The sequence below is a fragment of the Bos mutus genome, chromosome 12, assembly GCF_027580195.1.
Source record: "Bos mutus isolate GX-2022 chromosome 12, NWIPB_WYAK_1.1, whole genome shotgun sequence".
NCBI classification, from domain to species: domain Eukaryota; kingdom Metazoa; phylum Chordata; class Mammalia; order Artiodactyla; family Bovidae; genus Bos; species Bos mutus.
The window spans coordinates 39,734,468-39,751,362 of NC_091628.1; the positions used below are offsets into that span (position 1 = coordinate 39,734,468).

Sequence of the window (16,895 nt, forward strand, 5' to 3'; positions counted from 1 at the left end):
ATCTTATGGTTAATGATTTTTTTCTTGCCTATTAGGATTAGCACAATTTCTTAAGACTGAAATTTGATGGCGTCATTGTTTTTTCTGGACTTTTCTGGAGTATTTTAAAATTTTATTAAGCTTATTTTTTCCTCCCCAAAATGATGGCCTGTATCTCATGACCAGTCATTTTAAATTCTCATTTTTTCTTAGCATGTATCTCCCATAACTTTAAGAATGACAGGAAAAAAAATTTAATAATGTTTTTACCTGATGAAAAACAGATACTCTAAGAATGAGTATCTCAGTTCTGTATTGCATGCTTTCCATGAAAATTACAAATAAAAATATAATTGCTGCTACTGCTGCTAAGTTGCTTCAGTCGTGTCTGAGTCTGTGCGACCCCATAGACGGCAGCCTGCCAGGCTCAGCCATCCCTGGATTCTCCAGGCAAGAACGCCGGAGTGGGTTGCCATTTCCTTCTCCAATGCATGCAAGTGAAAGGTGAAAGTGAAGTCGCTCAGTCGTGTCTGACTCTTAGCGACCCCATGGACTGCAACCTACCAGGCTCCTCCGTCCATGGGATTTTCCAAGCAAGAGTACTGGAGTGGGGTGCCATTGCCTTCTCTGAAAAATATAATTATGACTATATTATTAAAATTGTGGAAAATATAGACCATTAAAAAGAAGTCAATACTCCAAACTGAAGACAACACACACAGTTAACATGATGTAGCACTTGCTAGTTTTTTATGTTTATTTGTTTTTATCTTGATAGAACACTTAATTTGTCTAACTGTATTTTCATGTGTTTGTGAACAATTGATTATTTTTATACATTGCTGTCCTATTATATATCAGGAACTATTATGCAAGGAGAATAGGAAGGTGAGCAAAAAGTCTTTAATGATTAATGGGAAAAACAGTTGCTAATAACTAATCACTCAGATTCTCTTTAAGGAAAAAGTTTAAGGACAATGATAAAGAAAAAATGTTTCAATGAAAAGAGCACTAAATAACAGTCTGTATATATGAGTTCTAGTCTTGACTCACAAGCTATGTAACTTAAGCCAATCACTTCCCTTTTTATTCCTCTGTATAGAATAATTTACACTGTATGATCTGTTGGGTCCTATTAAGATTTAAATTTTCATTAGAAATGCCAAATAATCCTTGACACAGTAGTTCTTTCACAAGTTGTACATCTTAGAATTCATATTATTCAATTTCTCAAATTTCTTAAAAAATGAGATCCATGCTCCCAAATTTAAAACTCAGTGTCAGTAATGACTCTGTTCTTTTACACACTGTCTTAACATGTGCATATTGCAGGTGGTTTCTCTGATTAATAAAAGCATAACCTGTGAAGTCAGGTAAACTTGCAAAGTTTGTTGTTCAGTCACTCAGTCCGACTCTTTGCCACCCCATGGAATGCAGTATGCCAGACTTCCCTGTTCTTCACCATCTCCTGGAGCTTGCTCAAACTCATGTTCATTGAGTTGGTGATGCCATCAAACCATCTTGTCCTCTGTTGTCCCCTTCTCCTCCTGTCTTATGTGTTTCCTAGCATCAGGGTCTTTTCCAATGAGTCAGCTCTTCACACTAGGTGGCCAAAGTATTGGAACTTCAGCTTCAGCATCAGTCCTTTCAATGAATATTCAGGATTGATCTCTTTTAGGATTGACTGGTTTGATGTCCTTGCTGTCCAAAGGACTCTAAAGAGTCTTCTCCAACAGGACAGTTCAAAGCATCAATTCTTCAGCACTCAGCCTTCTTTTTGGTCCAACTCTCACACGCATACATGATAACTGGAAAAACCACAGCTTTGACTATACCAATCTTTGTCGGCAAAACAATGTCTCCACTTTTTAATATGTTCTGTAGGTTTGTTATAGCTTTTCTTGCAAGGAACAAGCGTCTTTTAATTTCATGGCTGCAGTCACCATCTGCAGTTTTTTTTTGAGTCCAAGAAAATAAAGTCTGTCACTGTTTCCATTGTTTCCCAATCTAATTGCAAAGTAGTCTTAGAAAAATTTTCTGAAATTCAGTTGTGGTTCAGATGGTAAAGAATCTGCCTGCAATGAAGGAGACCTGGATTCCATCCCTGGGTTGGGAAAATCCTTTGGATAAAGGAATGGCTACCCACCCTAGTATTCTTGCCCGGGAAATTCATGGACAGAGGAACCTGGCACAAAGTGTCAGACACGGCTGAATGACTAACACTTTCATAATACTATCTAACTTGCAATATTGGTGTAGAATCATAAACAATACATTAAAACAGTTACTATTATTCCTGATTCATAAGTAGATCTCAATAAATTTACCCATAAATATCACCAACAACCAAAAGTATTCTTAGTGAGAAATTCACCAATTTATTAATACACAATCCAGGTAGAAGTGGAAGCATATGACAGGGCTTTAAAAACATAAACACAATTTGAAATTTTGTATGTGATTAAATAGAAGAAAATCCTTTAAATTAGCATTTAAAAGAAACACCAGATACAAAATATAACTCTATTCATGTTTCTCAATGGAATTTAATTCTGAATTAGTGATAACAAGCTGCTTCTGATCTGATCACATAGTTGTTTTGGTTTCTTTTTAACTTACTAAAATTCTTTCATAACTCTAGTTATATGTGCTAAAAATTAAAATCTTCGATTGAAAATCACTATTTTCATAAATTAATGGTTTTATTGAATTTTACATGAAGTGCATGATCACATTAATTAGTTAACTTTTTAAGGAAATACAATTTATTCTGCTATTTGCAAGTAAGATGAACCTTTTTATGCAGAAAAGCTGACAAAACTTAGTGCAAGAAATGCTGCATGTGTGTGTGTCCCTTGTGGGCCAGTCGGCTAAGCATGCTCTAGGATTCAGAAGTGTCTAGAACATAAAGACATCATCTATTTGGTTGCTAGAGGTTTATATAAAAGCCTAAATGTGTACTAAATGGGCTTTCCAGGTGGCTCATTGGTAAAGAATCTACTTTCTAAATAGGAGACAGGGGTTTGATCCCTGGGTTGGGAAGATTGCTTGGAGAAGGAAATGGCAACCCATTTCAGTATTCTTGCCTCGGAAATCCCATGGACAGAGGAACATGGAGGGCTACAGTCCATGGGGTCACCAAAGAGTCAGACACAATAGCAACTAAACCACAACAAAGATATATTAAACCTTAGGTTTCCAAAAACTCCTGCACATGATACCATTTCTATTAATTTCTTTAAAAAAATGTATAATGAGAAATTTACCATGAAATTATACTAAATTTTAATTACTTTTATTGAGAATCATTATATTTGAAAAACTAGGAATCTATATCAATACAATATTCAGTAACTATAGATAATACAAATTTATATGGATATTGCATGATCACTATAAAATTATTACTCTTGTGAAAGTGAAAGTCACTCAGTCATGTCTGACTCTTTGTGACCCCATGGACTAAGCAGTCCATGGAATTCTCCAGGCCAGAATACTGGAATGGGTAGCCTTTCGCTTCTCCAGGGGATCTTCCCAACCCAGGGATCAAACCGGGGTCTCCTGCATTGCAGGCAGATTCTTTACCAACTGAGTTTTGAGGGAAGCCCTTCTTGAAGAGAAGATTCTTCAAGAGGCAGACAGAAAATGCCACTGAAGAAAAAGGAAACAATTCATATCTACATAGCAAGATTAATACTGGTGAAGATTACTGCTTCAATTATCCTGTATCTCATGCCACAAATTTTTCAAAGTTAATTACAAAACCATGACTTCAGATTTTATATAATATATCATAATGCTATCTCAATATGAATCACTGTTTAGTTATGAATCTCTTAATGTTTCTAGGCTGGTCTAATGAATTCTTCTCCAGACATTTACAAATGAGATTAAAATTAAAGTCCCTTCAAGTGTCAGAGTGCTTCTCTGATAATTCAGCTAGTAAAGAATCCACCTGCCAGGCAGGAGATCCTGAAAGAAATGTTGGCCACCAGGGGCCCTCTGAGCGCCTCCTCTTCCCCTATCTGACACCTTCTTTCTCAGTGGCAAATATAGATGTGTTCTCCATCAAGGAGCACTGGTCTGGTTTAACACATTTCACTGACCATGATTCTCCTGAGTGAAGTAACTGTGTTGAGTTGAATGTTGGAGTATGCAAGGGTGTGTCCTCCCTACGGTCTTTTTTTTTCCATGTGACCAGATTGGTTAAAAATTCTGAAGAATTCTTGAGCAAACTTGAAAAGATTTCCCCCTACCACCTCAAGCTTTAGAATCTCTCATATCTTCTCCCATTTGGTAGCTCAGCCAGTGCTATTTCTCAGGTTTAAGAAAATAAATATATTGGATAAAGTCCTGGTCTAGGGCAGCTTAGTTTCACTGTATTGCTGTGTACATTTTTTAAAACTTTACTTCTGTAAAAATAACTGGTGAACTATATAGACAAGTCCTATTTGTGTCAGTATGCTTAAAATGGATTTTTCCTGTCTCAGTTTTGGAAGAGGCCCGAAGACCAGAGGAGTCAACCACTGCCACATGCAGAAGAGGTGGTCAACAACCAGTTTCAGGACCTTTGGTTTAATATCAATAAAAGATGCTTTAAAATTGGAGAAGGGGAAGTTGCAGAGTAGGAAATCATTTGAGAAAGAACTGTCCTACATACTCAACCTCTTTACACAAGTCCAGGAAAAGCTGAGTCAATGGAACCACTTAGGTTAATGGTCCTTAGACTAATCAGAACCAAGAGATCTAAGGAGAATATTTAATCAGGTCCCCCAAATGCTGTGAGAGGATTGGTTGCCTCTCTGAGTATCCCTGACCTTCTGGATATGTGAAGTCAAAAATGCGCTTATGTTTTCCTTATGAGATCAAGACACAGGGCATGAAAGACTGAGGACCAGAGCTGGTTTGGAATTTAGATTTTCCTAAAAGATTGGCTGAGAAAAACTTGAGCAGAAAGAAGATGCAATTGTAACTGCATATGCCAATGAGAAGAGAACTACCTATCAGAAAAACCTGGAGAGACTGGGGCACACTTTAGAAGGGGGCATATGTACAAAAGATACCCATCACTAGAATCAGTTTAAATTTCTAGTAGGCAGAGAACACTAATGCTGGGTTAACACAATAGGATTAGTTAAGAAAGCCCTTTAATGCTTTTTACCTCCTCTTGGTATTTCTACTTCAACCATAGAATTGCCAGAGTCACTATAATATCTAAAGAAATCAGAAGAGTAGCTAGAGCATTATAGAAAAGTTACCCTAACCCCATTTGCACTATAGACAATTTATAAGCAGGTCAAGATGGAGTTAGAAAAAACTTTCAATTCAAATCAAACAGAAATCATGGTTGTTACTTTAAGCTAGACATAACAATTATTAAATTGGACTTCTAATTTTTTCAATTAAAGTGAACTAGGTAGTGATTTTTAAAGAGAAACAAAAAACTAGCATGACCAAAAAAGGTATAGCATTGGCCCCCAGTGATTTTCAAAGGCTGAAGAAGTACCCTCACAGGGCTTACCTGGAGTGAGCAATGATGTCTAACATGGGATGTATGTAAGTCTGTGCAGAATAAAAGATTTTGCCAATCCCATCCCACTCATTTCACTTGGTGTACTGACTAAAGAATCATACAAAATTAAAATAGGTAAAAAGTAAAACCCTTACATCACTATCACTCTTCTTCATACTTGTTTCAATCACCATATAAAGTCCTTACTGGAAAACAGAATTCCACAGGACATTTTTTTTCTTTTCCGTCATTGACCACGTCCACTTAACTATGTTGTATCAATTCGAAACTCTAAAAAAGTCTTCCTATTTTAATATCTTTGACATGTAGATGTCATGCAAAAAAAAAATGGCTTCTTGCAGTTATATCTGCAGCATTTCTTTCTTTTATTTTTCATGGTTCATAAACTAAAGATGCACCATACAATTTAACAGCTGATATGTCAAGCACGTTAGATCTATTTCAAGAAATATTAAAACAACAAAGGCAGCAAAAAACAATTGAATGACCATTTACTTGCTCCCCAGGATTACTGTTAAAATTCAAGGGCACAACAGAAAACCAGAAAATCTTCAAGCAAAGTTTTTAAGGGGACTCACCAGAGTTGGGATCAGAGTTGCCGTCTGCTTCGGTCCTCTTGTCCGGAGAGGCCTGGTCATAGAATTCGTCCTGTGGCTGAACCAGAGGAAGAGGGTGTGAGATCAGGGTTCCACTACCCACCGGCTCGTGGTCTCCTAGACCACTGTCACTGCAGCTTTCCTGGGAGCCGTCGGGGAGGTGAAAGGTAACCCGGCGCTGCGACTACAAAGAAGACCACAGGACACGCCATTAACATCCTTCCTGAAGCAACTTTAATACACAGTACAATGCCCAGGCAAAGTAAAAAATACTTGGAACACATCTGGGAACAAACATTTATTATTTGTCATTTACTATGACATGTCCAACTTGCAAAATACAAGAAAGAATTTCAATTTCGTATAATTTAAGAGAAGAAAAAAGCTAATGGTAAACCACTGAAATTTGTAGAAATATGAATATAATGCTAGTGGTCAAAGCTATACAAAAGTTAAATAAGTAGAAATACACAAATGGTTGTTCCATAGATCTGAATAAATACACAGATAATGCAAGACGGCATTCCATTTCTTGTGGATAACCAAGTATTGTGTTTAGTTGAGAGTTTTAAGGTAGCTTTTGCAATGAAGTCATTATTGCCCACTGGCCCTGATTTTTTTTTTACCAGTCATTATTTATAGAATATCCCTATTGAAAGGTGTTTGGAATATTACTTTGGCATCTATTTGCACAATGTCACCATCAGAAGTGACCTGAAATATGTATATGTTACTTTAATAAATTTTAGTGTTTTAGTAAGATACAATTGTGCCTTTTGGCACATATCACTGCTTAGTTCTCTTGGTATATGTTCTTCTAGCTGATGCAATGTATGAGATAGGAGACTATTTAAAGCTGTGTGGGGTGGAGTTTTATGCCTGACAGAATTATGTGAAAGTAGTAAATTTACGCTTTACCTCTGACTATACCTAATTTTCAGTCTATTGTGATAACAACAACAAAAAAAAACCTTTCAATATCACATCACATATGACTAATTTTGCTCAGATTTAATAAAATTATGAATATATAAATATTTATATAAATAATATGGAGATATACTGTATGGGATAATCATTTTGTCATACTCAAAATTTGTGCTTTTTAATAGACAACCTATTGCATCCATTTCAAAGAAAATGAATGAATTTAGAGACAAAATATTATAGGTAGAAATACTGTTTCTCTATAAATGTAGTTTTTATAGACTGACAATAGAATGTGGCTTATTTCCTGTGAGTCACTAGTTCAAATCATGCTGAGAGTCATGATTGAGAAGAGCTGATACCACCGTATTGTTGTTCAATCACCTGTGTGAAAGGATTTAAGAGTTCAGTACATTTTTTTTTTCTTTATTTTTAAAAAAAAAATCACATGCTCCCCATCCTGAACCCTCCTCCCTCCCAACCTCCCCAAGTTCAGTACATTTTTAATGAACTGATGTTAACATCACATAAACTATAATCTTAAATGGTCCTAATTGAGTCTATTGTAGCACACTTCAGCTTCAAGCACAACTATCTCCCTACCATTGTTCCTTCCTCAGTAGATTTTGAAACGTGCCTAGAGAGTGCTACACAATATCAAGGAAAATTTGAATTTTAATATCTAATTAACATCTGAAATGCATTTCTACTTTTATAGGGAAGACCATGCCACTGATTTTATTTATTAGAGTGTTTGTTCTCCTATGTGAACTTAACTCTTGATGGAAAGGCAATCATGCCAATATCTTCCATTTCTGTTTCAATATTCACTTAATTCATTATGTGCTTGTGCATGTGTGCTCAGTCGTGTCCTACTCTTTGTGGTGTGATGGACTGTAGTCTCCCAGGCTCCTCTGTCCATGGGATTATCTAGGCAAGAACATTGGAGTGGGTTGCCATTTCCTTCTCCAGGAGCATATTAAGTGAATCCTTTTGTAATAAACACAGAACTAAGGACAGTGACCAGCTGCACACAATACATAATTGTCAAATATTGCTTTTAAAGTGACAGGCTGCTAAAATTTCCATAGTTTGAGTAATTAAAGTATCTTTGGTGTACCTCTAGATGACTACCTCTTAGTGATAGCTCAGACAAGTAAAAAGAAGTCAAAACACAAGAGAAAGACAATGGAACAATTTGATTGATTCTGCAGCCTTCATAAAGCATTTTGGGAAGACACGCATAAGCTATTATAAAACATTTGTTTCATAGATGAAGGAAAAGGGAAAATTAATATCTGTGATATTCTTCTAAACATAATATTGCTTTAATTACTATAGTTTCTTTCATAGGAAATGTCCAAGTCCGCAACATCAGCTGTATCTAAATGCAGCAGTTCTCACAGTAAAGTCATTAGAGCTGGTATTTATTGAGCACCTACTCATATAGAGATTGGTAGTATAATTACATTGAGAATAAAAAGGAAAATATTTTTTAAACTATTTCAAATACAACATATTAAATTTCATCTGATACATACTATACTATAATATTTCTTTACCACTTTATAAGTGAGAATAAGATATAAATCTAGTGTAATTTATTTGCACTAAGACCCTGTAAATTAGAGTAATATAATGTTTAAACTACTGTGGCTTATGGAAATATTTCCTAATTAATTTGACTCAAAGATGTTTAAGTCTTAATTGGCAAAATTGTGCACGATTTATCAGTCTAATGGGAGGTAGGGGTGGTGATGCATATGGACTAAGAATTGCAACATGGATATTATAGTAGGAAGCAAATTGATCAAGCAAATCAATCTTTAACTTATCATCATAATAACTGATGCAAGTGAAATAATGTTTGGCTTATCAAGGTAGATAAAAGGAAAACGTTTGAATAAATTAAAACTAAGGAAAATTAGGATAATTTCTGCATTAAGAAACAGGAGTTATAGGTGTCATGAAAGACTACAGTAATTATTCCGTTTTTAACCAAGAGCACTAGATGAGGAGTCAGAACCAGACCTCCTGCCTGGGAGTGCTTGCCCTGTAGAGCCTGGTCCTGGGCAATGACACCATTTCTTTGAAGGAGTTCTTGGCCTTGGATGGATGCAGTACCTTCAGCAGTGGATGTTGTAAGGTTCAAACAGATAAAATAAGAAGTGTTCTTGTTATATAAAACATGACACATGGTAGGTACTCAATAAAAGATAGCTGTGAAAGTGAAAGTCGCTGTCATGTCTGACTTTTTGCTACCCCATGGACTGTCCATGGAATTCTCCAGGCCAGAATACTAGAATGGGTAGCCTTTCCCTTCTCGAGGAGATCTTCCCAACCCAGGGATCGAACCCAAGTCTCCCACATTGCAGGTGGATTCTTTACCAGCTAAGCCACAAGGGAAGCCCCAGTTCTTGAAATTGGTATCTACACAATCTCTTTTAATCTCTGGGTATCAATGTTTAGCAATTATAGAGATGTAATACTTTCACCCCAGCAAAAGTGTTGTTCTTTGGGAAGAGAACTGCAGTCTTGGCATGCCTCACATTGTGCCTGTAGGTATGTTAGCCCAGAATCTCTTTGAGTGGAAGCTGTTTTGTGATAAGAGTGAGGGATGAAGATCAACAGTTTAGAACACAGGGTTTTTTTTGCAGAGAAAGTGAAGGTTTTCCCACTGTTCTTTCAAGAAACCTGTTATTGTTTGTATATTTAAAGAAAGAAAGAAAGAACTTTTTACTTGTAGCCTCTGGGAATTTTGATTTTGGGTTATCGCCATGGAAATGTGCCCCAATTTGGGTTATAAATATAGTCAAACCCTGCCTGACTGAATTGGGACACACATGCTATCATGAGACTACTTTAGACTTTCCAAAGCCTGGGAACTTATATTTTGCTTTCCTGAATCTATTTCTTACAATTTCCATTTTCTCTCATGGGAAACATTATTATTATTTTTGCTAAGTCTGGTTGATGGTTTGAGTGTCACATTTATGTATCTAATTTATCACTGACAAAGTTAGCTCCAGGTCCCAGGCTGGCCAGAGAAAAAGTAAGATGAGAACAATAATTACTAAGGCTGATCATTGTTATTTTATCTCTGGACTGCTGGTATGGATTCTGACCACAGTAAGCTTCCATCAGAGACCCTGTACTCTATGCCAGAATAAAGGGCCATCCATACAAATACAGAAATGTCCAGGATCTAGCAAGTTGGAAGGTATCACACTGATTAGATTTGAGAAACATCACCAAGTACTTTTACAATACTTTTTCTTATAGAATAGTGTGAAGGAGAGCAGAAATTTAAGACGCCCTGGGAAGATATACACGTTTCTGTGCTGGGCACTGTTTTTTAAGATTCACTGAGAGAATAAGTCACCTAAGAATACCAATCATTGCTTTAATGCTTCTCTTACTGGTACAGGATATTATTCACCAATGAATGACTCACATTCAAGCCTACAATCCCAGTCCCATTAATTTAGAGATTTTCATGCACAAAGCTTTGCTAGTTAAGGTACTTTGTGCCTTTGTATAACATAGAAAAACAGTAGAAAATGGTGAAATGTCTAGTAAGTAACTTAATTATATGATAGCATATAACTGAAACATTCACAATACTTAAAATTCTGTTAAGGTTGGCTTAAAACTCAACATTCAGAAAACTAAGATCATGGCATTCGGTCACATACTTCATGGCAAATAGATGGGGAAATAATGGAAACAATGAGAGCGTTTATTTTTTGGGTGGGGAGGGCTCCAAAATCATTGCAGATGGTGACTGCAGCCATGATTAAAAGATGCTTGCTCCTTGGAAGAAAGTTACAACCAACCTAGACAGCATATTAAAAAGCGGAGACATTGCTAACAAAAGCCCAGTCCATCTAGTCAAAGCCATGGTTTTTCCAGTAATCATGTATGGATGTGAGAGTTGGACTATAAAGAAAGCTGAGCACTGAAGAATTGATACTTTTGAACTGTGATGTTGGAGAAAACTCTTGAGAGTTCCTTGGACTGCAAGGAAATCAAACCAGTCCATCCTAAAGGAAATCAGTCCTGAATATTCATTGGAAGGACTGATGCTGAAGCTGAAACTCCAATAATTTGGACAACTGATGCAAAGAACTGACTCATTTGAAAAGATCCTGATGCTAGGAAACATGGAAGGCAGGAAGGAGAAGAGGACGACAGAGGATGAGATTGTTGGATGGCATCACCAGCTCCAGAGTTGTGATGGACAAGGAAGCCTGGTGTGCTGCAGTCCACAGGGTCACAAAGAGTCAGACATGACTGAGTGACTGAACTGAACTGATAATCTATTGTTAAGTGTAAAAATCAGTTTAGCAAAAATTTTACTGAGTTGAATTGATTTTTTTTTAAGTGCCTTGGGCTTCCCTGGTGGCTCAGTAGGGATCCACCTGGAATATAAGAGACCTCCTACAACACAGGAGACCCAGGTTCAGTCCATGTGTTGGGAAGATCTCCTGGAGAAGGGAATGACAATCCACTCCAGTATTCTTGCCTGGGAAATCCCATGGACAAAAAAGCCTGTGGTCTACAGTCTGTGGGGTTGCAAAAGTCAGACACAACTTAGCAACTAAACCATCACCTAATGTGTGAATGTGTAAACTAATATATGATTGCATACATTAAGTATTTAAATTGGTATTGTTTGGTTATAGAGTTATGATATTTAAAATTTTTATTATTTTGACTATACTAAAGTTATCACATGTTCAGTTCAGTTCATTCGCTCAGTCGTGTCCACTTCGTTGGTACCCAATGGACAGCAGCATGCCAGGCTTCCCTGTCCATCACCAACTCCTGGGACTTGCTCAAACTCATATCCATTGAGTTGGTGATGCCATCCAACAATCTCATTCTCTGTTGTCCCCTTCTCCTCCTGCCTTCAGTCTTTCCCAGCATCAGGGTCTTTTCCAATGAGTCAGTTCTTTGCATCAGGTGGCCAAAGTATTGGAGCTTCATACATCATATTTATTAATTATATTATATTCATAGTATCATACATTATATTTACAATATTAGAACATATGCTATTTTTAAGTACTTTTCCTCACCACTTATAGCAAAATAGAACTTAGTCCAAGAGAAAGGGAACATCTGATAGACAGTAGTTTGGCTTTCTCTTCATCTCAAATATCAAACAAATCTTCTATCACTGTGCAGCTACCCTAACTTCCATTTTTAGCTACTTTACCTAATTTTTAATCATTTCAATTAAAGATCCTTGCCTTTTCCTCAAATCACAAGATAATATGAATATAGACTAAGCCAACTATTACAAGACAAATAAGTAAATTTACTAGTTAATGGATGACACTTAAAATAATTATATTTTTGAAAATTATAAATTATTTGGAAGTAGAGAAAAGTGCCCTAGGATTATTTAAATATGGTTAAATCCATAGAAAATTTTTAAAATACCTTTACAAATAAATATTCCTTATTTTGATTTAGTTCTTTTAATCACATATAAAAAATAAAAATATATATATGTATAAAATCTCTAAGTAGTACACACACACATATAAGCATACAAACACATCAGCCAGAAATTACTTATGATAAAGTAAAAAACAAAGTGTTAAATTTCCATATATAAACCTGTTTTTGCTTTATTGCAGCATTAAATCCAATAAATATAGCTTTTTAATTTTAAATAATATTTTCATATATATTTTTTCTCAAGTAGCAAAGAAAATTATACCAAAAATAGTTAAAAAACTCTGGAGACTGTAAACTGCATTTGAATTCAAATATTTCTTATAAATACTAATTAGAAACATTTTATACTTTAATATTTCTAAGAGAAGACATTTCCATTTAAAATTTAAAAGTAATAGTTAAGAGTATAGTCTTAGGTTGCAAGCTATGGAAAGAGGAATTTTTAAATGACAAAATAACACACGTTCAGCTAAAACCACTAATTCAATTCAATAGCAAGTTCCTCAATAGCTTCTTGCCATCTAAAATCAATGAGTACTCTTCCTCTTAATAAAATCCTGAATCAAGTAAAACTCATAGAGGTTTAGAGGGTAAATTAAATGCAACCCAGAAAGCAATTTGTGGTTACAGTTTAATTTGCTATTACTCAACACTCACAGGCTTGACTAGAAACTAATATTACTATACATATGTTCTTCCTTACTCATGTTTGAGCACTCTCATCAAGAAACTAAGACTTTAAGAAACAGTTTTGCAGGACAAAATTAATACAGAACTTTTCAACTGGTGATAAATGAAATAATTCTGAGTACAGAATTAGTTTATAATGAGTCATTTTATTATTTGTTACTGGTAAATTGAGTTAATCTCCTATCTTTTTGATTGAAAATACTTATGCTAAAAAAGTTCTACTATTGCAGAATTTGTGTACTTTAACGTTGGAAATCATCTAGGGATTTTCTAGTCTCTTTGAATTTGTTACATTTATTTCAAATGAGTAAGTAAAGTAAAGGGATTTGTCTCTGTAGGTTTCAATAGGAACTTACGTAGGTTTCACTTTCTGATTTCCAACAAAAAGGACTATTCATTTACCCCTTCATAAATAATTTTTGAAAACCTATTTGTATAATTCATTAAAGAAACCTCAAGTAAAACTGAAAGTAGGGTGGGCCTGTAGGAGGAGCTGTCACATTCATAGTCAATTACTCCAAAGTGACCACTGTTGACATCTCCCACTAGAAGTTGTCTCCTGCTTTACTATCTGGGGAAGTTGAAAACTTCTCTGGCTCCTGAATAGCCCAGTCAATCAGAGAGGTTAGCAGCCCAACCCATGAGAGCCTTCATACCTTGGATTCACAGCCTCTTCCAATAGACTCTGATTATTACAGTTCCTCCCAATTCTGCCCTTTTCCTGAAACTCAGCTCCCTTTCCTTGTTCTCTGGATTTGCCTATGAGCCACCATAGTTCACATAGTTCGCATAACTTGAATCATAATTCTCATGGCTATGTCTGTATAAACTCACTTAAGCTGGTAGAATAGCTGTTTATTATCTTATTGAAGTTCAGGTACTATCTGCTAGACGCCATCCTATTAATACCTGCTAAGAAAATGATGGTGAACAAGACAATAACTGTATCACACAGTTTCCTAAAAGGTAGAATTTTATTAAGTTACTCCTTAATAGTTCTGAGCAGGCTTTCAACCAGCACCTGTGTCACCTATTTTATAATTTGATTCCATTCATATCTTGCAAACTATGCAGGCTTAAGCAAGGTCACTGCATGAATAGACACTCACTATATTCACTATATTAACTATATTGTTAATATTAACTATATTCACTATACTTTTTTCTTCCTAGGTTATCCCATCTTTGTCCATCCTTCGAAGATGCTTTTCTGTGGGGAAAGTTCTCCGTCTCCCAAGCAAGAGGTTTGCAGGGAGTACTGCCCTGTTTTAAAAGTAGCAAAATGAAACATGGTAACAATGAACTGGCTGTCAGTATTTCCTTCTTTCCTTTTTAATGTTTACATTTCAGAATATTTGGAGACAAATAAGAAGGCTAAGTTTATGCTGGAGAAAGATGTATTTGTATAATAACTTCACTGACCTGGGTGATGGATGTAAAGTTATCAGCATCTTTAAAACAAAATTTTTGATTCCTAATGTTATCTATGCTATAAAACAAGACTAGGGTGCAGATGATACCTGTCCATATAAAGTTGAATAGCATTTTCAGGGGAAATGGGGAATGCTCATCTATATTCATCGTCCTGTTAACCAGTTTGATACCTGCTGCTAAGCGACTGCTTCATTTCAGGACAGAGTTGTGGGCTTTTGTTCTAATTTCAGTACTCAACTGCATGATAGTGTAGGAAGCTTGTTTCAGTTTCTATATGTGTGGGGAAACTCATAGTAACTTAGACTGTTTCCTTGACTTTATAAATGTCTTACTGTTAAATGACTTCCTTAAATTAAAAACTTAGGCTTTTTGTACTTTGTAAGTAAAAGTGTTTTGAATACCTCATAAGACTTTATATGTCTGGAAGACATGTGTAATGATGCATGATGACATTTTTAATATAATTTCATTTTTATTTCCTTTTGATATCAGTATGATCTGTGAGAAAGTTAGGTAGCATCTCTCTTCACATTCAAGAACAACTGATAGCTTTAAAGAACTTGAGAGAAAACTAAACTCTTTATACTGTTTTGGGGTATAACTTTGGTGCTTGAATTTAAATATCAGAACCAAACATAAGAAAGGCATTTCCTCCCTTAATCATTTCCCCCTGTGCAACATCAGAGAAAGAGGAAAAGGTTAGAATCAACTTTCCTCCTTGATTTGGTGGCATCACCCCAACTCTTAAATTCCCTCCAGGGTCCAAAGCAAGCAGAGAAGATTAAGAATTGTTGGCATTGTTGGTTATTTTGCTCCTCATATCTTATTTTGTTCTTACTATCAGAAACACCCTCAACCTATTCCTTACAGTTAAATGTTGCCCAGTAGGAATGCAGTGCTTTATCTGAGCATACAAAATATAAAATGACTAGAGTAAACAGGAGCAACTGCTCCTTAATCTACAAGCAGAATTCTTGCATCTATAAATTATATGTACAGAAATAGAAAAGAAACAACTCAGCAAGAGGCCTTTCCAATTTAGTCTTCTAGTATAAACAAATCCACGTGACGCAGGCAGTTACCCTTATCATATTTATGGAATCTGCATACATGATAGTCATAGCACTTTAATTAGAAACTCCACTAAGTTATCACTGTGGTTAAGTAAAATTACAGAACTCACTGATATAGTATGTGGTCTTTTACCATAAGTGAGCCTTCTTTGGATAACAAAAAATCATTAAAAACTATGTATCAGATCTGTCAGTGTAGTTAATATAAATAGTCGAATTTGGTGTTTAGCTTTCAGGAATTTTTCTCAGGTAATTTTAACAGAAGTAACAAAAAAGAGGTAATGAGCATCTCTCTAGCATTCCCTTCTATTAGTAGTTCTTAATACAAAATAAAAGTTATAAAGCAAAAAATAGGCTGTATTTTCTTCAAAAATGTATTTTTCAAAAGGCATTCCCTAAATGTATATTATATTATTTTTTTTGAAATTAAATTTGACTTTTATTTATTTTTTTTAATTTTATTTTATTTTTAAACTTTACAATATTGTATTAGTTTTGCCAAATATCGAAATGAATCCACCACAGGTATACCCGCGTTCCCCATCCTGAACCCTCCTCCCTCCTCCCTCCCCTACCCTCCCTATGGGTCGTCCCAGTGCACCAGCCCCAAGCATCCAGTACCGTGCATCGAACCTGGACTGGCGACTTGTTTCATACATGATATTATACATGTTTCAATGCTATTCTCCCAAATCTCCCCACCCTCCCCCTCTCCCACAGAGTCCATAAGACTGATCTATATATCGGTGTCTCTCTCAGACAGTAAAGAATCTGCCTGCAGTGCAGGAGACCTGGGTTCAATCCCTGGGGTGGGAAGATCCCCTGGAGAAGGAAATGGCAACACACTCCAATATTCTTACCTAGAAAATTCCAGGTAAGTTAATTCTGGAGGAGCCTGACCATCTACAGTTGAAGGAGTCCCAAAAAGTTGGACACAACTGAGCGATTAACACTCATTCACACTCATATTATATTATATAACTTCAGACAGTGGGTACTTGACTCATGAAAGTTTGAACATGCACACAGACACTTTAAACTTCCCTTGTGTATTGCTGAACAAGTACACACAAGATCGTAATTACCCAGTAAGAGTGAAAGCTGGTAATCCCAAGGCTTTACAGGATAGATTATGTTATTTCAAGTCAAAGAAAAATATGCAGATAGAGAGGTAGAGGCAGCAAGAAACAACCT

The 16,895-nt window shown here is 35.8% G+C and overlaps 1 protein-coding gene across 2 annotated transcripts in view; it reads right to left on the bottom strand.

The window, feature by feature from the left end:
- The window catches only part of PCDH9 (protocadherin 9), a 1,155,874-nt gene that overhangs the window by 393,948 nt on the left and 745,031 nt on the right, over nt 1-16,895 (bottom strand). The window contains exon 4 of one of the 2 annotated variants that reach the window (XM_070380570.1): nt 6,091-6,166. In XM_070380570.1, coding sequence (XP_070236671.1) covers nt 6,091-6,166 — 76 coding nt within the window. Of the gene's footprint in view, nt 1-6,090; nt 6,293-16,895 lie in introns of both variants that reach the window. The other variant, XM_070380569.1, reaches the window with a different exon arrangement.